Raw genomic sequence first — 22,654 nt, 5'->3', positions numbered from 1 at the left:
GTTAAAACATAATATTATTATTTCCAATAATTTAAAAAAAATTCAAAATCGTTCTACTGTTAAAACGGCAATATTACATAAGAAAAGCCTAAGCTATAGTTAATTACTATAAAATACCATAAATAACCAATAGAACTACGCAAAGACTGGCTTAGACTTGTCGTGTCATCTGATCTATCGACTAGATAACCACGCAAGTTAGTTGTTCACTTGATATTAAGTTACAACTAAATTAGAAATTGTTTCTAGTAACCAGAAGTAGCCGTTGTTTTTGAAATAAAGCGGTGAGTATACAACGATCAGTTAAGAGTCAGTCTAATCAAGGGTTAACTTAAAATTACAAGTTTTTGGAGCAGAAAAATAGGCTTGAAAAAGAACTAAATATTTTATTAACAATTTAGTTAAGTTTTTGTTTTTGATATGAAACTTTAAACGATGGGACTATAAATAAAAATTTAAACAAATTTAATGAAAGAGCAAAAAATGTGTTAAAGTGAAAAAAAACATTAACAGTTAAGTTATATTTATATTACAAAACATTACGGAGGTGAAGATAACCACAAGATTAAGCGATACAACTTAAATTTACAAGAATTTTCGCCGGTCCTTACAGATCAATTCAGGTAAGATTCTTAAAAAATAGACCAAATATTTTAATGTAAAAGACAAGTATGGATTTTCGCAAACACTAAAAGTTAACTTAAACAATATAACTAGCAAAGAATCATAAACGTATAAGCTTAACCTTGGGTTAAGATAATGTAATTTACAATCAATATTAATAGATAGGTTAGCGACCTTTTGAATAGGCCGCGCGACATTAAGAGCCATCGGAATTGTTTTCCATTGTTACGTCATAATAAAGTGGCTACTTCGTCATACATAACTTGGTGTAGTAACGATGACTTAAACTGCAAAATACACAAATTTCGTTTTTTATTTTTTAAGACACTTATCTTTACTTTCTAAAATTAAGAAGCCATGTCAAGAGCTATTCCCTCTTACTATTTTAGTTTAGTTAAATATTTTATTACTGGTGCTTATTTTTATAATGTTCTAATAAGGGATTGCTTTCGATCTTTGAGTAGGTTAATTGCAACATTCCGTATCAAAGTAAATTTTAAAATATGTTCTACTTTTTAATTCAGAAATGAATGGGTATAGAGATTATAACGCGGACTACAGAAATGGAATACAAGACAGATACCAGTCAGACTTCGACGAAACGAGGTTAGTGAAGTATTTTTTATTTTAAATGATATATTTACGTTGTTGGTTTGATACACACATAAGTTAAAACTTTTCTTTTTTATTTTTTAGAGAGATTCTAGCTCCCTCTCGCAGTCGGACTTCCACGCCATCAGTCGCCGTAAGAAGAGCGATGCAAGTTCTGGATGAAACTTATCGACAACAAAGTGAACTTAGGGTAACAATAAAAAGCTAAAAACTGCTTAAAACTACTAAAAATATTTTGCAAAAGAAACTATTTTTATTTTTTTATTTTTTCAGAACCAACGTTGGTCACGGTCTAGTGAACGAAATGCCGCTTATTTTACACCAATTAGAAGGCGTTCTCCTTCTCCAATTAGATCGCGTTCTGCATCACCAGTTAGAAGAATTTTAAGAAGGTTAGATAAATCTTTTAAAAAAATTTCTACGTAGTTATTGGGGTACCTATTTTTTGAAAATAAGCACATTAATCTTTTAAATCAAACTTAAGATTATAAGAAATATTTAAACTTTTTTTCTAGTCCTTCACCTACTCGCACTCCTCCGAGGTTAATTGAAATTGAACGAAACAACTTCCAAGATGCTCTGGGAGACAGCGAATCAAGAAGAGAAATTTTGTTAAACAAATTATCGGACGCTCAAAAGACAATGGAGGTACTTACGAAAAATAGGTTAAAAAATATAAATATTTTTTTGTATTGATTTCAAACAGTACCAAAAACAGAACCTAAAATGGTGCTAAAACAGGGCTTAAAATAGTGTGAAAAACGGCACTAAAGACCGAAAAATAACCATAGGTGGTAATGATAACGGAACAAATAGGGGTACCTAAAACGGGACTGAAACCGTACCAAAAGTGGTATTGAAACCGTATCTAAAGTAGCACCACAATCCGACAAAAAGTAATACCAAAAAAAAAACAAATATGGTTCATAAAAGTTACAACTAATTCTAACGTTCATATTTTTTTAAACTCAGCTTCAAAACGAGCGAATAAGATCGAGTGAGATGGATTTGAACGAGAGTCGAGCCACAGTTCGACTTCTACAGCAAGTCCAACAAGAACTCGATACAAAAACTCAATTCCTGCAAAAGGATCGAAACAACTTCATTAACAAATCTCGCCAGGATGCCGAAGATCGAGAAATACTCCGAAGAAAGTAAGTGACATCATAGATCGAACAATGACGTCATGTTTATAAATGTGACGCTATATTTGCTATTGTGACGCCATTAATCGAAAACTGAAGTCATGCTTATAAAATGTGACGTTATATTTAAAAATATCACGTCTTTGATAAAATAATGACGTCATGCATACAAAATGTGACGTCATATTTAAGAAATGTGACGTCATTGATAAAGTTTGTAACGTCATTTTTAAATAAATACGACGTTAAAAAGTGAAGTATTTTTTATTGTGACGTCATTTAGGATCGAGGAATCGAATCGAGAAACGAACCGAATAAGATGTCAACTTGACCTTATGCTGGCCGACAAAGAACAACATCACGTGACCTTGGAACATTTGCATAAAACCATTGATGACGTCACAGAAGAAAAGAAAAACTTTGCAGAAGTAAATTATTTTTTCTTTTTTTTGACGTCACTGGTGGCTTATGACGTCACAATTGTTTCTTTTTGTTAATTATTACTCTAACGTCATTGATAGGATATGACGTTACAATTTTTATTTTTTCCTACATAATAAGTTTTGTGACGTCATTGATCGATATAAAACGTCATTTTTAAAAACCTGACTTTTTTCTTTTTTTTTTAATTCAAGCTTCAAACCAGCACCAACAACGAATTAATTTCGATCAAAGACAGACTCGGAGTTTTAAAACAAAAATGTGAATTGTTGGAGAAAGAAAAAAATCACGCGTTCAGTGAACTAGAAAAAAATCAAAAAGCCCAACAGGTGAAAAATGGGGGCGAAATTGTCAGGGTGGTTATTAAATCATATTTAATATCAATTTTTATTTGGGCATAAAAAAGATTTTTGTAAATTTTTATCTTTTTTTTGTAAATATTTAAATAAGGATTATTTATTAATAATTTCGTAAGCCATTTTTGTAATTTTAACATAACTTAACTTAACCCACCTAACTTTATTAAACTAACAAATATATATTAATACCGATCAGGCGCTTATAAACCGAAACACCGACCTAGGACACCGATTAACGAGATGCCAGTCCGATTTAAGCGACGTCTCACATAGATGCGATAAAACTATACATGAATTGGGGATCTCCCAAGAGGTAATTCCCCAATTTAGGCCAAACAAAATTATATGAATAAAATAAATATTAAAAGAAAGTCAATTTTACCTAAATAAAAACAAGAATTGTGTTGAAATTTTATTTATACAAAGACGATAAAAATATATATTTCAAGATCCAGTAAAAATATTGTTTTAAACGATCCAAACAGGAAAATCAAATATTTCGAAACAAAGTTGCAAAACTGGTGAAGGATTTAAAAGATTTAAGATCCAACCACGGTGAGGTTATAGCAGAGAGAGACCGAGCTGTAAAATATAACTTAGAGATGGAGAAAACAATTCGTTCAATTAAAGAAATTAATCAAGAAATCAAACGGGTAAAATTTACAAAAAAATTTAAGATTTGATTTTACAATTTTTTAGTTTGTGATGTGATAACAACTTTATGACGTCATAACAGGCGAAAATGGAATGCGATGACAATTTAACTGAACTTCACGGAGAGATGGCAAGAACAAGACTCGAACTAGCAAAAATATCTGAAGAAAATTCGATAAATGCATCAAAATTAAAAGATAGTAGATTGGTAAGTATTATACCATAAGGTGTTAGTATACTGTATTACATGTATATAGCTAGACTGACTTATTTTTGGAATATTTTTAATAAACTGTAGACCAAGTTAGACAGTTTTTTAGGGAACATTTCTTTTTAGGCCGAAAAGCAAAGAGTTTAAACTGATATAAAATAGACCAATTTACAATTTAAGTTTTAAGTAAAAACTAAAATAACTTACCTAATATTTAAGTTGATTTTTGCATGTTTTAGCACTGCAAAGATTTAACCGCTGAAGTGCAAAAACTGCGCCCACTGACGGACGAGTTAACGATGAAAATAAAAGATTTAGAATCGACTCATTTAATCGATGATAAACAAATATCGCTGTTAGAAGCGCAAAAATCACAACTAAGTCGAGAGAAAAACGATGTAACAGAAGTAAGTACTTGACTATAAAGGTTCATCTAAATTTTTTCAAATAAAAATTACTAAAAAAGTAGCTTGGAAAAAAAATAAATTTTAACTTCAGTATTTAAAAGAAAATAGACAGTTGTACACATTTTTTTTTGTATATATTTTTATCCGCGATGTGGGAAGGTCGAATGCGCGACCTAAACATAGAGTAACATCAGTTACTCCGACCCAGTCTTGAGTTGACTTTGGCAGTTTAGGATGTTATAGATTATAATTGCCCGATAATAATGCTACTGATTAAGTGCTGTCTCAGCAGGTTCTTACCACTACACCACGCTGCCGGTAATACATTGTAATACATGCAATTTAAAGATAATAACAAGTTATCCTTTCGTCTAGAAATTAACGGTCACTGAAAAAGAATTAAAGAAGTTGCGAGAACACCACGACCAAGAAACAGAAAAGTTAAATAAAGACTTAACCGAGGTTCAAAAAGAAAATAAAACCATTTCTACGAGACTAAAAGACGCAGAAACGGTAAGACAAAAACATGAAACCTTAATTTACTCATAATCCACCCGTTTATGACGTAAATAAAGGCAAATATTAACTTTAATTTTTTTTGTTTTATTGTATAGCAACTTGTAAGCGTTCAGGATATGTTAGACTCAAGTATGGATCATTCTAAGGTGAAATTTGAACACTGGAGGCAGACGTGTGCGAAACTGACGTCAATGATAGAGGATAAAGACGACGAGATCCAAAATGGCGCCCTCAAACGAAGGGAAACGGAAGAGAAAAATGTTTTATTGGAAGCAGAATGTAGAACAATGCAAATGCAGGTAACTAAGTTGAAATTAATAACGCTTAAAATATGTTAAAAAGGGGCCTAAAATAATATGCGTAGTGTAGTGGTATGTACAGTTTTTACACTGCATAAGGTCCTGGGTTCGAACCCCAGTGATTTCATGCTGTAGCGGACTTAAGTAAGGTGCTTTAAACAATATGAATGCAACAACATTTAAAATACTGTTTTACAAATTTGCCTGTGCATTTTTAAAATAAACTTTAAAATTTAAGTCCACATTTCAACTAAAATTGTAATTACATATCACAAACCTTTACTAAGCATATACAATTAACCATCTACAACGTTATAGGCTTACATATTAGCGACCTGTTATAAGAATATATAGACAAAAAATAATTAAATATTTCGTTTAGTTGACAGAGATAACAGCAACTGAGGAAGAACTCAACCAACTAAAAATTGACAACAAAAAACTAAGCACAGAATGTGCTGAAAATCAACAAATGATTACGGTGTTAGAGATGCAGAGAGATATTCTCGCTAAATCGGTGCGTATTTATGACGTCAGAGTGATTTTAAAGTGACGTCACAACGTCTTTTTAGATTTTTTTAAATGCATTTGTTTAAGTTATAAAATAACTTTGATCGCAAAATTTTAAATTTTTTTTACAATTTTCAATTTTGCAGCCCTCGAAATTAAACTCTCGCGAAAGTTTGCTAAACTCCCAAGTCGAAAAACTTGAGGCTGAGTTGAGACTAACAAAATCTAAGCTCAACGAGTCGGAACGGAACAAGAGTTTTAACCAAAGTTTCACAAAATCTCCGGTAAATTAAAATTATAAATCCCTTAAACGAAAACTCAAGAAAATTCTGATATTTATAAATTGTCACTTTAGATTCCTCAGGAAAGTGACGTCACACAAACAAAAACAATCAACAAATTGTTAGCAGAAGAATTGGCGTTGCTTAAACAAGTAAGTTAAGACAAAGAGATTACATATAACCGAAAAACATTTGCCCCAAAACGCCTTTTAACCGAAAAATAAAACTTTTTTTTTAACTTGGTAAAAAGTCATTTTATTCAGATTTTGTATTTTCTCTAGGAATTGGAAACGACACGTGGTCAATTAAACTCAACCGAGCGTAAACACCAACATGACGTCACTAAATTTGATATGCAGACACGTCAGTACGAGATGAGAATGAAAGATAAAGTCCAAGATTTGGAAAGTCAAAATACGATGACAAGTTTAAACGAGACTAGAGAAGAAAAAGGTAAATTTATTAAATGAATTACTAATTAACAAATAAAGCAATTTTTTATTTTTTCATTTGCACATTTTTGGACCTTAGTTACTTGTCTTTTTTTATTTCCTTAGCTAAAGTCTTAAGATTAAAACAAAAAATCGAAGAAGGCAAGCACCGCGAGATGGTGTTAGAGAGCAAACTTACGATAAAAGAGAATGCAAAGCAGAGGTCGCAGGATAGAATCTCCGCCCTGGAAGCTTCAAATATGAAACTACAGAATGAAAAATTAATGAAAGAAGCAAGAAGGTAATGAGAACTTATATTTTGTACTACACCTAGTTGTAAAAGCGCATTATACCTATAAACAAGGTTACTGGCAGCGTGATGTAGTGGTAAGAACACTTGCCCACTGATCTCATGCTGTAACGCCCTTGAGTAAGGCGCTATAAACGGTATGAACTCCTGCTGAGCCAGTACTTAATCAGCAGCATAATTACCGGGCAATTATAATCTATAATATCCCAAACTGCCACAGGCAACTCGAGACTGGGTCGGAGTAACTGATGAAGAAAAAAAACAAGGTCAGAATGCCAATCTTAGAGTGAACCCAAAATTAAAATTAACAAGAACCTTTAGGATGCTGTAAACAAAACATATAAATGTCAAATATCTCTTTAAAAATCCTGTTTGTGGTGCACAGGTGAATTATAAGGGGCAAGTATTTATTAAAGCCATATAATAACTGACAAGTTTATAGTAATAAGAAAATGGACAAAAGGCCGGTTCAAATAGCGGGCACGCTACTAGTCTTATTAATATCTGTTTTAAAAAAAATACTAACTTGGTGTCATTCATATTCAAACAACCTTTTTTTAGTAATAATTCATTTGAGAACAACACTGAGCATATTACCTTTGAGTTGAGAAGCCAAGCCAACCAACTAGAACGTTTACAGGACGAGAATGCCAACTTGCGGACAAAAATAAACGAGTTTAACGCCGTTAGGTCGACGCAAGAAGGGGTCATTGATGCGTTAAAGGAGCAGCTTGATAACAATGGAATTGTAAGATTGAAAATCCTTAAATTGTTTTAAATATTACAAACTAAAAAAATATAACATATAATTTCCTAAGCCTAATTTTTTAAATACCTTATATTTAAATTTACTCCGAAACTTGCAAATTATCAAGTACAATATCAACTCCATTTGCCTAAACAAAAATAAACGACAATTTTTTATTTTTACAAGAGCAAGGCGTAGTAGTCTTTTAAAATACTAAAATTATTTTTGCTTTTACGTAGGCAACAGAAGACAGCGACAGTTCAAAACCAAGCCAACCGACGCACAAGGATATGAGATCGCTACAGCGAGAATTAAGAAAAGCGCTCGACGGTAAAACATTGCTATACACTTCTAATTCCTTTTAATATAAATTGCAATGCAAATAAAATGTCATTTTTTAGGTCAAAAATAAAAGTAAAATACACTTAGGTTATAATTCTATGTTAGTTAACTTAATAGTAAATGACACTGATGTTTTTAATATTGTTGGACTTGAGGCCTGTTTACACCACAAGGTAACGTTGCGTTACGCTGCGTTGCGTTACGTAACTTCACGAGTTCTAGAGATTTTTTTTTAATTTTAATAAAAAATATCTAATAAAAGTATACCGCTTACGAAATATTACGTAACTTTCGTACGTGAGAACGTGAACGGGCCTTTATACAGTAGCATTGACACTTTTAAACTTATGGCTATCAAAACTAACACAACAGTTACGTCACATTCAACTTACTATCACGTCAGTTACGTCATATTCGAATCTAAAAATTTTTTTAGAAATGGAAAGCAGAAATCATCAACTTCTGGAACTGAAAAAGAAATTTCTCGAATCTCAAAAATTCGCTCAAAAAATGAAAAACGAACGCGACGAACTTCAGGGAAAAACAATTATTATGGAATCCTTGTAAGTGTGACGTAATAGATAAATCAACTACCAATTAAAAAATGACGTCATAAACAAACGTGACGACATTTGATTTTTAAATTGTTTTCTTGCAAAATAGTCGTTTTATGACATCACATTTATTTTGCACAAATTCATTTTATTAAGTATTATGACGTCATAAATAAAACTTCTTTTTGCATCTAGAAACGACTCGAGTCAGGATTTATTAAAGGAATTGGAGGAAGTGAAAGAAGACAAATCCCAGCTCGAGAAACAACTTTCAACATTTCTTTCAAGTAAAACCTCACAGACTCCGCCCCCCTCGCTCTCATTGGCCGAGGATCTCGACAAGTGAGTTTGATTGACAGCTGCTAAAAGTTGTTATTTATTTATTAAGTTCTCTTGATACCAACAAAATTAATTCGTCCAAGTTTTGAATACTCTTAAACCGTGACATTACTATAATATCATGATAATTTCATGTGACGTAACACTTGATGTCATAGAAAATTATGACGACGTCATTTTTAATAAAACAGCTTCAAAACATTAAATGTACACATACGTAATAACCATTGCTAATAGAACATACTAATACTTTAATTTTAATTACGTCACTATATCCTATTTATGACGTCACACAGAGAATTAGAGAAGCAATACAACGCGGTGTGCGAACGAAATAATTGGTTGGAAAATCGAATCAATTCGCTACAGCGAGAAATCGAGTTGCTAAGAGATCAGAACCAGTTGTTACAGGAGCAACGGAATACGGCTGAGCATGAGGCTACTAAACTGAGAGAAGACATGAAAGTATTGGGTTGTTTAAAACTAGAATAGCATCTAAAATACAATTTACTTTGTAGGCAAACTTTACTTCAAGTAAAAATGTTTAATAATAACATGACGTCATTTTCTTTTTAATGACGTCATTTTAATTTATCATTAACATTACGTCAGTTTCTTTTTAATGACGTCACTCTAATTTATCATTAACATTACGTCAGTTTTCTTTTTAATGACAACATTTTAGATCAGTAGTAACATGACGTCAGTTAACTCTATATGACGTCTTTATAATTCAGTAGTAACATTACGTCAGTTTTCTTTTTAATGACGTGATTTTAATTTATCATTAACATTACGTCAGTTTTCTTTTAATGACGTCATTTCAATTCAGGAATTGCAGATCAACTCGAAAGGATCGAAACAAAGAAACGAAGTTAAAAATATTCACCTGCAACATAGTAACGCTGAAAAAGTTCAGCAGGTAGGCACTTTAAACATGTAAGTAAACACTTTTTATCACTTCTAACCAGGAAAAATATATTGTGTTACTTTAAAATAAATGAAACACCTTTAAAACAATTTCAGATTCGACTATTATTCAATAACTTGATTTTAAAACAAAGATTAAAATTTGCCAAAAAATCCAAAACTGTTTCACTGAAAAAATGACGTAATCATGATTTACTGTGACGTCATATGTTAACAAGTTTATCGTATTTGAAATTATTTTTAGATCATTGATTTGGAGCGAGATTTGAGTGAGAAAAAGCAAATTATCCACGCGATGGCGCGAGAGATGGAGTCAATGCAGAAAAAGTCGGATAAAAGTAAAATAACTTCTTTCATGAAAAAGTTAAGAAGGGGAAGCCACGGGGACAATAACAAGTAATATAGGCTTATTTAACATAGGCTTATAGTAAACGTATACCATTTAAAACTTCTTTGGTTTCCGGCTTCTCCCGTTTCCTTTTCCAGTCCCCTCTTTCGATCCCGGCCACGACGAACCATAGGTATTAATTTTAGCCCCCTTTATCGTCCTTAAGTAGGTAATCTAGGGTGTAATTTGCACCTGGTTTTGTTAAACAACCAACAGAATTGTGGTCAAAATCTTTAAAATCTTCCTTCCCCATACTAACTTTTCTTATTATTTTAAATTTACGTGGTCTTAAAGAATCTCTGATATTAAGTAGAATTACGTACTGTAAGTTGTTACGTACTAAATAGTGAGCCTGGTAAAATACAGCTAATAGAAAAGATTTGTAACGAAATTGTTATTCTGCGATTCAATAGCAAACAAGAACCCGATAGAATGTCATTTCTGTACGCACCAAGCACAGATGGAGACAGTATTTGGACCGGAAGGTCAGGGTTCGAATCCTCGCCAGGGCAACTGGGGCATGGAAATTCTATTTCTTCGTTCCCGACCGCGAAATCGAAAAGATCGACCTCTTTATCGCCCAAATCTAGGTTCGTAATTAGCTTAATTAGTACCCTTGAATGTTAGCTGATTGTTAATTGCATATAAATATATTTAGATCTTCGTCGTTTGGGGGGTTTCCCAAAAAAAAACGAAACTCCACAAAGAAAACCCCCCGAAATGATACCGCTCCCACTTCGCCGACTCTAACCTTTGTGAGTGATGAATTTACGGAAAGCGGCGCTGCAGCATCGTCCAGCGGTAACAAAAAGAGTCAACGGTCTCTCGCCGTAACCCGGGTTAGTTTTGACGAAAGTTCGGGCGAAGAGAGAGAACCTAAAAACGAGAGAGAAGAAGAAGGGGTGTTCTACTCGAGTGATTACATTCAAGAAGATCAACTATCAGGAAGAAGGTAAAAATTTACGCTGAAATTTTTTTTTAACGCTAATCTTGAATACTTTGTTTTTTTATTAGAACATCGGGAATACCATCACCGGAAATCGAGGAACCAAGCCCGGAAAAATCAATCAATCTACCGAGCCCACCAAGCAGTCCATCCCTCCCTTCCCCTTCTTCATCAAGGTGAAATTAAACTTTAATTTGAGTAGTTTATGGGTATAACTTACGCGTCAAATTTTTTACGCAGTTTTCTAACGATTTGCTATTTAAATCAGAAAATAATTATTTTTTTGAACCTAAAGTTTTACTTCTCAATTTTTAACAGAAAACAACGGGGAAAACTCCCCGTGTTTGTAGTAACTGGAAGCGATGAAACAGGGGACGAAACGACCGGGTCCGAAATGTCCATCGAATACGACCCCACGCATCTAGCGACCACGCCTCCAAGCATGGTCAAGTCGTCCTTCGTCGAGTTGACCCCGGGACGTGGTGGAAAATTCACTCGGGAAAGCGAGCATTCACCCCCGCCAAGGCCACAGTCACAACCAACGTTTAAAGAAATGTCATTATCACCTCCAAAGCAATCAAATAAAAAGAAACGTTCTAGTTTAGTGTAGAAAAAACATTGACCTAAATGGACAAATTTATTATCTCAAGAAAAGTTTTTTTTTACAAATGCATAATTGTAAAACGCAGTCGACAACTTGTTTTTTCATATGCTGAACCAACAACTGTGAATTATTGCTACTAAGTATTATTAAATTGTGTTAGTTGAATACTGTATAAAGTGCCATATATTTATATTTAGAATCTATAGTTTTATGTAAATATTTATTTGTAAAGAAAATAAAAAAATTTCTAAATAATTATTTTTTAAGTTTGAATAATTCAAGATTTAATATTTAATTGTAAATGATTTGTAAATAAACCCCCCTAACTGAAAATAACCAATTTTAATGATATACAACGTAAGGTTAAAATCTAAATATACAAACGAAATTTGACTTACAAAATCACTAATTTCTGATAAAACAAACAAGTTTAAACGAAGAGGAATAGAAGCAAAGTTCAATAAAAACTGTAAATACAATCATTCTAACTTAAAATTTTCAAACTTATTTAGAAAACAAATTTAAAGGGTTTACCCAAAATGGTAAACTTTATAATAAAAATTAGTGAATGTTATATATATATGTATGTCCAATTCACAGATCTTTCAAAAAAAAAGCTATTTGTGGTACCAGGGTAAATTATCGTAGGCAAATATTAGTTGAAAGTTGCAACCTTATTATGACAATTTAAATGTTGACCGTAGGGATTTACAATTTGACAAAACAATTTAAATTTAGTTTGTGGGACGATTAATCAAGTTAAATAAAGTTTAAAAAGATTATATATAGAAAAAAAACAACAAAAAGAAGGAGTTTAAACCATATAACATTTGTTTTTACATTGTTTAACCCTTTTTTTGCAATTTCGTTTTATATTTAATAAACTGCTGGTAGTATGGTACGTTTTTATCAAATAATTAAAGTTTAAACTTGTAAAAAGATCAGAATATCTTTTTTCTATTCTACATTAAAGTCTATATAATTTTCCTCAGGTTTTGAAATCTCTAAAACATAAAATTTAACAATTAGAAACTAAAATTTCTAAAGTTTAAAACATAAGTTAAGAATATATTAACAAAAAGTACTAAAAAGTCAAATCTTAGTCTATTTTTTTGTTTAAAAATTAAACAAAATTAGTTATATTTAAACGAATATACCTTCGTAAACTCTGTTTTGAATGGGATTTAAATATTCACCATCCCTAGGATTAAACCCAGTACCTCTAGGTGTCAATCTTTCTGCAAAACGTAAATTTATAAACATATTAACAAAATGTACTAAAAACCCAAATTTTAAACAATTTTTTTGTCTTAAAATTAAACTTATAGGTATATTTAAACTAATACCTTCAAAAACTCTGTTTTGGTTAACATTTGCATATTGACCTTCGCCGGGATTGATACCAGTACCTCTGGATGGAAAAGATCGATCATTGTTCTGCTTGATTTGAATTTTGTATCTTAAAAAAATAGTTTTTATTTAAAATCTGGTTTAAAGTACTTTATAGTTTGTATGTTAGTTTACCTTTTGTACAAGAAGACAAGAATTGTGGTAAGAATGATTAAAAAAACTACCCCGACAACAATTCCAACAATTAAACCAACATTGCTTGACTTTGGTGTAAGGCCTAAAAAAGAGAAAATGATAAAGCATAATGAATCATAAAAAAATTTACACAGCTCTAACAAACCTTCTTTAGTAAATTGGGTAGCTTGGCTTTGCAGAACAGATATTCTTCCATTTTGTAAAGGAGTTGTCACAATAACAAACATGCTAAAAAGTACAAAAATATTAAAACCCACTAAAAACTGATGTTTTTGAGTTATTTTCCACTAATTAAGACAGTTTGTAAGTACACACCTGTATGTTTTGCCGACAATAAGTTTTCTGTTGTTTGCAACAAATACAGAATTCCTTGGATTAGCGATGGATCTTTTACTTGTGTGTTTAGTAATATCACAAGTTGTAATTCTTTCATCTCCCAGCGTGATTATTTGTTTGTCTTCAACACTGATACATTTAAATATAAATTAGAATCAACATCATGTTATTAGAATGTCAGAGCTTTCAATTTTGTTTACAATATTATTTTTATTAAATCATATTGCTTTTGGAAAGAATATTAACTTGTACCTTTTCAATACAAGAGCAAAATAGGCTTGGTTTTCATTGTTAGTTAAATCTGTTGCTGCTAAAATATCGTCCAGAGAAATATTTTCATTCAATTTTGTTGAATTCTCTTCACATTCACATCTTACCACTACCATGTAACAACTATAGAAAACAAAGTACAATCTTTTTTTTAAGAAGCACAAATCGAATACACTAACTTAAAAATTTAAAGTGTATTAAATACCTAATAAAAAAATAAAAAAATTACAAAAACATTTTATACCTAATCGGTCCATTTACTTCATTAACTGCAGAAAGTTGAACATTAATTGTGTTTTCATTTAAATTATCAGTTTCCACTACAGGCTGGCTTGGTGCAACTAAAATATATTTTTAATTAATATTTTTATTTTTTAGCTTTAACAAAGTTTGAACATCATTTAAACCGACCACTAGGTGCTGATGGAGGTAGCTCACATCTTCCAAGAGCAAAAAGAGGGTTTCCAACTCCTAAACAAGTTTGAGGATAAACTGAAATGTTGTGGTGCCGATTGGGGAGAGCAGGAAAGGTGAAAGATCGAGCTGTTAATGTCACATTTCGAATAAAACTCTCACTTTTAATTGTTGATGTCACAATTTCAACATTGTTTGAAGATGTTGAAACGGGTGATTTTGTAACTTCAATCTGTTTAATAAAGTAGCCTATACAAGTTAGAAAAAATAAATTTTGACCCTAGCAAATTTTAAATCTTACCACAAAGTAGTTAGGTTGAAAAGCATTATCAGGCCAAGACCATGTCACCAAACAAGTTTCATTTATTAAACTAACTTCAGCGTTGTCAACTTTTTCTGGTACATATTTAGGTGTTCTTATTGTATTGGTAACAGAAAGACTTTTTGTACATTCATTTGGTGACACTGAAATCTAAAAAAATGCAGAACAAATTTAAACAATTACAAGTTTATGATCGATAGTACAGTCAAATATAAATGACTCTTATGTTGATACTTAATTTAAGATATTTAAGTTTAGTTAAATTTAAGATAATATTGAACAGGAAGATTAAAAAGTAGATATTTTACTTAAAAGTACTACAAAAGCAATGGAAATCAAATCCAACATTACAGTAGTGATTTTTTTTTTTTGTATACATCTTTATCCTCGATGTGGGAAGTCTAATGCGCAACTTAAACATAGAGTAACATCAGTTCTTCCGACCCAGTCTCAAGTTGCCTGTGGCAGTTTGGGATATTATATGGATTATAATTGCCCAGTAATTATGATGCTAATTAAGTGCTGGCTCAGCAGGAGTTTACACCGTTTATAGCGCCTTACTCAAGGACGCTACAGCATGAGATCAGTGGGGATTGAACCCACGACCTCATGGTGGTGTAGCTGCCGGCTTTTGGCAGATTGCAGTAAATAAATGCTGTACCTCAATATTATAAGCCTCGTCAGTGCTAAGTTGAAAGAACTGGGTCGAAACATACAGTTTGTTAGGAGTTACATCAGTGAATGTAGAATAAGTTGAGTTTGAAAGTTGAATTCTGTGAACAACATCAACCAAAGTGGGTGAGGGTGACCATTGGACAGTTAAACTTGTGAAACCAAATCCAATACAGTCTGGAGTTGTCAAACTTAATATCGAGGGTTGATTTTCATCTTATTTAAAGAAAACAAAATAATTAACAAAATAATTCCTAATTTTTAATAGTTTACTACATTATTGGTAGTTTTAATTTTTATGTTATGACACCTAATTAATATTTATTTAAAGTTGGTTTATTATTACTTACACTGATATTGACAAATATATTGAGCAGTGTTAGAACAGCTAGTAATCCTCCATCTCCAATCTGTTACTCTACTCATAGTCACACAAGGAAATCTACTTGATGGTAAATCTTGATTCCAATTTGTGTAAGTTAGAACCTGATTATTTGGCCACAATATTTCATTATTTTTCCATCTTAACCCTATCCATGCTAGAACAAAATCATTTTAAACTTTAGTTTTAAAGTAAAACTAATATTATTTCTAAAATTAATAGATGAAATATTTGATTTAAATTTATTTAATAAGTACACGGTTTAAAATATTTTTTCAAAACACTTATTGTAACAATCTAAAAACTCACCTCTATCAGTTACCCAAGGTTCTGCCCATTTTTTAAGAAAAGTTTGTATTTCAGAATTTAAAATGGTGGCAAGATTTCCACCATTTTTTAAGCAGGTTGCTGAAGCATCATCAGCATTTTTGACATCAGAAGTTTGAGAGAACATAAAATAACTTTGTTGAAAAGTCGTATACCATTCTAAAAACCGAGTTTAATATTAATTAAGATGAACCTTACTATTTAAAGCATAAATGTGACAGAGTGCCAAATCTATCCCACAATTAGGGTGTTAAGTAAGACTTCTTACATTAAAAACAATAAATAAATACAAAATATAATTTACAAAATCTATTAAACCTTGGTTGATGTTAAAAGTATGGGGTAGACTGCTCGCTACTTCATTGTTCCCAATACAAGAAATATTTCTAGAACCCAAACAACGACCACCACCCAATACAGTTAAGTAACTTGTCATTTCATTTCCAATACTGGAAGTTGTAATCGAAAAAAGGGAACCACTTTCTCCTTTTATTTCTTTTATTCCATTTTTAGTTGAAATTGACCACGAAATTGTCGGTAATGGGTCACCTTTTACTTGGCAAGTTAGTGTAAATGTGTTTGCAAAAACTGGGTCAGTTGGTGAATAAGTTGTCCTTACTAAATTAAATTCAAACTCTATTTTACAATACATTAGATTTTTAATATTATAGAGTTTGTTTTTTATTGTATGATTTTTTTAATTTTTACCCAAAAAATTAAATACTAACTGACATTATTAAAAGAACTTACAAAATTGACATTGTTCACCAGAAAATAATTCTGGACAATTACAGAAGGGTCTACCACTGCCATCAAGTGTACAAACTACCCCATTTAAACAAACATCGCAAGATTCTAGAAATAAAATTTTATCATAAATTGATTGATAGAAGCAAAATATGCAAAGCAAACACACTTTTTTTACAAGGCAACATACTTTCGTTAAAAAAAAAATTGTTAAATTGGTTCAAAAATTGACTTAAGTTCACATCTTACAGGATTTAATTAGGTATTCAGTTAACTCACTTTCACATCGATTTCCTAAACTGAAAAGTGGACATAAACAGATCGGGATTCCATCAACATCAGAACAAGTTCCACCGTTTAAACAAATCTCCGAATTACTGCAAGATGCTGAAAAATATACAAAAAAAATGAGAAACAAATTTTACTACTAGTTTAAAAAAACATTAAAGTTAATTTTTTTATTTAAGTTAAACAATTTTTATCTATCTTAAAAAAGTTGAAAAATTACCTTGACAAATGTAAAACATTTTTTGAAGCTTTCCATTATCAAACCATTTACCCAAACCCCCTCCTTGATTATCAGGAAGCATTGTTAGTGGATAAACTTGTAAGTAGGAGGGTGGGGAGTCATTAGGATCACCTGGGCGCCAGTTATTATAACTGTTTGCTTGATTGTATGAAACACCATTCCAGTAATAAGTGTTTGTATTTTTATTTGTCTTTCCACCAGTCCAGTAACCAACATTCCAAAGATTAGCAAATATACTTGGGTCAACGAACTGTTTCCATTGCTCTAGAAACTCGTTAATTTTATCTTGACGTTGTTGGGACCGAATCTCAACAAGTTTACCCCCGGTGTCTTTTAAACAAGCTGCTTGAGCATCATCCCAGTTCAGTAAAGTCGTGTTGTAGAACGTGATATTGGCTCCAGCATCCTGGATAGTGGTAGCTACAAATAAAATCAAGATTCTTAGCTAAAAAATCTTAAATTTTTTGCGACCAAAAAGTGAATTCCACGTGACTTTGTTTTGGTACCACTGTCATTTTGCTAGAATTTTTTTTTTTTTAATCCTAGCAGAACTCCGCATTTTTCCGCGTAAAGGTATGTTGATATAAATTGGTAAATCGGTAATACAAAAAACTAAACATAATAAATTAATTATTGTTACATGATTGTTATTCTCTTTGTTTATCCCGATGTCGACTCGGATAATAAACCAGACAATTATGCAAAATGCAGATTTTGCGTTAGCGCAAATTATCGACATTTTAAATAATATTAAATAAACAATATTAAAAGTTATATCAAAGTCAAAAAACAATAAAGAAACAAGATTTCGCTCCGACCCGAATTAAAATACTTTCCGACATTATAAAATTAAAAAAAATTTAACATCATATTAAACGAATTAAAAAGAAAGTGTATGTTAATTTTCAAAATAAACAAACTTAGTTTACGCGAACTATCGACCGAAAACTGTTAACAAATATGTCGAAAATTTGACAAATCTTTTTATTTCCGAGTTATTTTAAAATACTTTCCGACATTATGAAGTTTAAAAAAATTTAATCACAGCTAGGTTCTGCAATTATCTAAAAGTTTGCGCAGTTTAAAGTTACACATTTTGCGTTTTCGCTAATTATCGACATTTTAAATACTATAAAAGAAACAATATCCCGCTCCTTTAGGCGAAAAACGAAACTCACTCTCCAGCAGAAACTACTTTCCCAAAAAAATATACGAGCCAAATTCTATTCATAAATAATTAATTGTAAATTAAAATTGCAGGCAAAGTTTAAAGCGAAACAACCTTTGTTTGCAAAAGTTATAGTAATTTCAAAAAACAATAAAGAAACAAGATTTCGCTCCGACCCGAATTAAAATATTTTCCGACATTATGAAATTAAAAAAAATTTAACATCATATTAAACGAATAATAAAGAAGGTGTATGTTAATTTTTAAAATGAACAAATTTCGTTTACGCGAACTATCGACCGAAAACTGTTAACAAATATGTCGAAAATTCGACAAATCTTTTTATTTTCGAGTTATTTTAAAATATTTTCCGACATTATGAAATTAAAAAAAATTTAACATCATATTAAACGAATTAAAAAGAAAGTGTATGTTAATTTTCAAAATGAACAAACTTAGTTTACGTGAACTATCGACCGAAAACTGTTAACAAATATGTCGAAAATTCGACAAATCTTTTTATTTCCGAGTTATTTTAAAATACTTTCCGAAATTATGAAGTTTAAAAAAATTTAATCACAGCTAGGTTTTGCAATTATCTAAAAGTTTGCGCAGTTTAAAGTTGCACATTTTGCGTTTTCGCTAATTATCGACGGTTGCGTACCATGCATTCGTAATAATTATTTAAAAAGGGTTGGTAATGTTTTAAACATTAAATCTTCGACTGAAAGTTACGAAGAAGGATGTGTTACCACGTATTGCGCGCACGCGAAATGCTGTGGTTGTGAAGTACAAACCACGGTTACACTAAACTCTACGATCAAAGAGGTAGTAGCGAATGTTAAGGTTTATGGAAAACGATCGCATAAACCATCGTGTATAAAAAGTAGACGCGTCTCCGGAATTCAGGCACAAGAACTAAACGACGTTCTTCGTAATCGCACCGAAAATCGCAAGCGAAACGCCATTTAAACAAAAAATTAACTGAAATCGAGCGCTACCTTGGATCTTATACGTTCGCGCCATCCCAATCTGTTTTACGAAATTTTAAAGCTAAAGGTAATTTAACAGAGCGTTATACTAGCAAATGTAGCTATAACTTAGAGCTTTTGCGCCTTGAATATATTAGGTTAGGACAAGACTGTATTCGGCAAATTACTGCGCATGAGCAAGGAGTAATAATGTACTCGCTTGGGCAAATTAGGGCGTTTTGTGATTTATCAACTAGGGACGTAGTTTATTTTGATGCAACTGGAAGTGTAATTCAGCACATCGAAAACAAAAGCGATTTTCAAATATATACTTTGTTAGAAAGAAATCCTGATGAAGGTAAAATCGCACTACCGGTTGCAAGTAACATTACGCGATCTCATAGTGGAGTTAGCATTAGTCATTTTCTTGAAAAATTTTTATTCGACAAGCTTAAATTTTGCAACAACTCTAAAATGCCTGTTATGGTTATGATCGACGGTAGTATGGCTATGTGGAATGCGGTTCTTAAAGCGTTTTGTAGAGAGAATAGAGTTGAATATTATCAGCGGTGTTGGCGTATTGTTAAAGGAAAGGCGAAGTCTAGCGATATGACGACAACGTTTGTTCATAATTGTTTAAGTCATGCGATGCGTGCTGCGAAGCGAATTGTAATTAAACATTATAAAAGTTCGGCGACGCGTCTTTGCGTTATGTATTGGATATCTTTACTTTTTTCTTCGGCGACTTTAGAACAATTGGATAAAGTAATGCAAAGCATAATTATTATGACTAATTGTAAAAACTAATTGTAAAAAATTTACGTCCGCGAAAAAAGAAACCCCAGTTGTGGTGTCGTCCTTTAAAAGAATAAAACGTCGCAATAAAGGATTTTACACGTCGAAAGGTGCGTCAAAAGTATTACGCTACGTTAACTTGGTTGAACCCAAAATACCTGAAAGAAAAACATCTAAAATCACGGTAATAATAGACACATCAACTAAACAACCTTTGGTCTCCCCTTCCCCTGTTGTTATTGATGTGGATTCATTACCATATAAAGAAATAACCAAACCTTTAATGATATCTAAATTATTCACACCCAGTTGTTATGTTTTACTTGATTTAAATTTGTGGAAACTTAACAAAATAGAAAACTTTGCCAAACAAATTTGGAATGCAGTACCAACAGGCTTAAATATAAAAACGTTAGCTTTAAATACTTTTGACGAACACAAAATTAAGTGGGTAGATTTGGCAACGGTAAACGTGGACCCATCGTTAGAGATACAACGCTCAATTCGCATTTTTTATAAGGAATATTCGAACGGTTGGTTTTCGACAACAATAGTTGACGCTTATGTTTCGTCCGTCGTGCGCCATCGCAACAGCTTTAAAAATTGTTTACACTTCGGAGCTGTAGATTGCGACGTAACTTATAAAATTGTAGAGGGTAAGTGTAAATTTGAACGCTATCGACGTTGTTTTAAAAGCATATTGCAGGAAGATGGACAGCTTAGAGATAACGTCATTTTTCCGATTCTATGGAAAAATCATTTTTTGTTAATCGCGTTTGTTAAAAGTAAAGGTCACGTAACTTTATATGACTCGGCGGATGGTAGTAATTATTCACTTATTAATCTTATTAAGACCAACATGATTCCCTTGCTTAACGACTTAGGTTTCACCGATAACGTAAGTTTTTCGCAGCGTACGCTTATTATACAGAGCGATGGTTATAATTGCGGAGCTTGTGTTTGTCTTACAACAGACATTTTATGCGAAAATACAAAAATTAAAAATGTTTTTTTTCAGGATTTAGATTTATACAGGTGTTGGGTTGTTTTTACTTTGTTTAAAATTGCGACAAACTTTGATTCTGGCATACAAGCTATTGTACCAAATGCACACCTGCATTTCACAGGTTTATTAAATAGTGACAACATTTGTTGGTTTAATTCAGTTATGCATGCTCTAATGCCAATAGTTGAACCATTTTTCATAACCGAAACCATGATAAATACTATAAATTCAGACTGGCTTAATCTTTTTCAATTAATTCATACAATTAGTTTAAACGATAACGTTGATAATCAATTTCATTTAGAAACCGTAAAAAAAGTTTGTATGATTTTTAATTTTCAATTCGGAAATCAATTAAATTTATAATTACTTACTTATGAATAGAATTTGGCTCGTATATTTTTTGGGGAAAGTAGTTTCTGCTGGAGAATGGGTTTCGTTTTTCGCCTAAAGGAGCGGGATATTGTTTCTTTTATAGTATTTAAATTTTCGATAATTAGCGAAAACGCAAAATGTGCAACTTAAAACTGCGCAAACTTTTATATAATTGCAGAACCTAGCTGTGATTAAATTTTTTTTAACTTCATAATGTCGGAAAGTATTTTAAAATAACTCGGAAATAAAAAGATTTGTCGAATTTTCGACATATTTGTTAACAGTTTTCGGTCGATAGTTCGCGTAAACGAAATTTGTTTATTTTAAAAATTAACATACACCTTCTTTTTAATTCGTTTAATATGGTGTTAAATTTTTTTTAATTTCATAATGTCGGAAAGTATTTTAATTCGGGTCGGAGCGAAATCTTGTTTTTTTATTGTTTTTTGATTTTACTATAACTTTTAATATTGTTTATTTAACTTTATATAAAATGTCGATAATTTGCGCTAACGAAAAATCTGCATTTTGCGAAATTATTGGTTTATTATCGGAATCAAAATTGGGATAAACAATATGAATAACATTAATAGAACAATAATTAATTTATCATTTTTAATTTTTTGTATTACCGATTTAACAATTTATATCAACATGCACTTACGCGGAAAAATGCGGAGTTCTGCTAGGATTAAAAAAAAAAAAAATTCTAGCAGAATGACAGTGGTATTTAAATATATATTTATCCTCGATAACTTCAACTTAATTTAACTTTAAAAATCAATAAAAATAAAATTACCTTGTGAAACAACTTCGCTTGTTTTGCACAGAAATAAAATCACCAAGCACAACCCGATTAATTTAAAAACAAACATATTTATTTTCTAAAATGTCGTTGTGTAATTTAATTGTCACGTCATAATTAACTAGAGTGACGACAAACTCCTTTTTGTAACAAAGTTTTAAACTAAGGTTGCAGACTTACTACACGACCAAAATTAATAAAATTTAAGGTTAAAATGAAGAAAAAAGACCCAGAGCCCCCCAGTTCAAAAAACTAAGCCTATTTAACTGAACATACAAAGCGTATATATTTTCTTATTATTTGCCTTCAATCTAAGGAAGTTTATTTTCCTTTTAT

General features: G+C 31.5%; 2 protein-coding genes across 2 annotated transcripts; one reads left to right on the top strand and one right to left on the bottom strand.

Annotated features, from left to right (window-relative positions):
* The first annotated feature begins 548 nt into the window (after positions 1–548).
* LOC145755582 (uncharacterized) lies at positions 549–11,980 on the top strand. The gene is made up of 30 exons (XM_082571822.1): positions 549–623; positions 1,149–1,230; positions 1,321–1,426; positions 1,510–1,628; positions 1,752–1,884; positions 2,209–2,390; positions 2,665–2,809; positions 3,017–3,151; positions 3,378–3,494; positions 3,667–3,834; positions 3,918–4,043; positions 4,286–4,453; positions 4,829–4,966; positions 5,068–5,271; positions 5,654–5,788; positions 5,928–6,065; positions 6,137–6,214; positions 6,344–6,515; positions 6,620–6,794; positions 7,365–7,551; positions 7,791–7,881; positions 8,330–8,456; positions 8,643–8,789; positions 9,083–9,251; positions 9,619–9,708; positions 9,961–10,112; positions 10,518–10,694; positions 10,763–11,056; positions 11,119–11,226; positions 11,369–11,980. The coding sequence occupies exons 2-30, from the start codon at positions 1,151–1,153 to the stop codon at positions 11,658–11,660; spliced, it is 4,353 nt and encodes a 1,450-aa protein (XP_082427948.1). The 5' UTR covers positions 549–623; positions 1,149–1,150; the 3' UTR covers positions 11,661–11,980.
* LOC145755585 (uncharacterized) lies at positions 11,958–22,391 on the bottom strand. The gene is made up of 18 exons (XM_082571826.1): positions 22,313–22,391; positions 17,178–17,618; positions 16,949–17,056; positions 16,673–16,777; positions 16,241–16,540; positions 15,905–16,081; positions 15,564–15,752; positions 15,203–15,429; positions 14,521–14,691; positions 14,217–14,451; positions 14,050–14,146; positions 13,788–13,928; positions 13,515–13,664; positions 13,345–13,427; positions 13,179–13,281; positions 13,001–13,113; positions 12,812–12,892; positions 11,958–12,658 (listed from the first exon to the last, which is right to left on the bottom strand). Exons 1-18 carry the CDS (start codon positions 22,386–22,388, stop codon positions 12,612–12,614), a joined length of 2,844 nt encoding a protein of 947 aa, XP_082427952.1. The 5' UTR covers positions 22,389–22,391; the 3' UTR covers positions 11,958–12,611.
* Between the last annotated feature and the right edge of the window lie 263 nt (positions 22,392–22,654).

The sequence above is a fragment of the Corella eumyota genome, chromosome 6, assembly GCF_963082875.1.
Source record: "Corella eumyota chromosome 6, kaCorEumy4.1, whole genome shotgun sequence".
Classification (NCBI taxonomy): Eukaryota; Metazoa; Chordata; class Ascidiacea; order Phlebobranchia; family Corellidae; genus Corella; species Corella eumyota.
Note: the sequence above shows the minus strand (reverse complement) of the source record. Positions and strands in the feature narration are given on the sequence as shown.

Excerpts from the sequence above, each read along its gene's own strand:
- LOC145755582 (XM_082571822.1), top strand. The coding sequence starts at position 1,151 with ATGAATGGGTATAGAGATTATAACGCGGACTACAGAAATGGAATACAA. Across the intron at positions 1,231-1,320 it reads TCAGACTTCGACGAAACGAG|AGAGATTCTAGCTCCCTCTC; the intron begins GTTAGTGAAGTA and ends TTTATTTTTTAG. Across the intron at positions 4,044-4,285 it reads AATTAAAAGATAGTAGATTG|CACTGCAAAGATTTAACCGC; the intron begins GTAAGTATTATA and ends TGCATGTTTTAG.
- LOC145755585 (XM_082571826.1), bottom strand. The coding sequence starts at position 22,388 with ATGTTTGTTTTTAAATTAATCGGGTTGTGCTTGGTGATTTTATTTCTG. Across the intron at positions 15,753-15,904 it reads ACCTTGGGTAACTGATAGAG|CATGGATAGGGTTAAGATGG; the intron begins GTGAGTTTTTAG and ends ATTTTGTTCTAG. Across the intron at positions 13,929-14,049 it reads GAAGTAAATGGACCGATTAG|TTGTTACATGGTAGTGGTAA; the intron begins GTATAAAATGTT and ends TGTTTTCTATAG.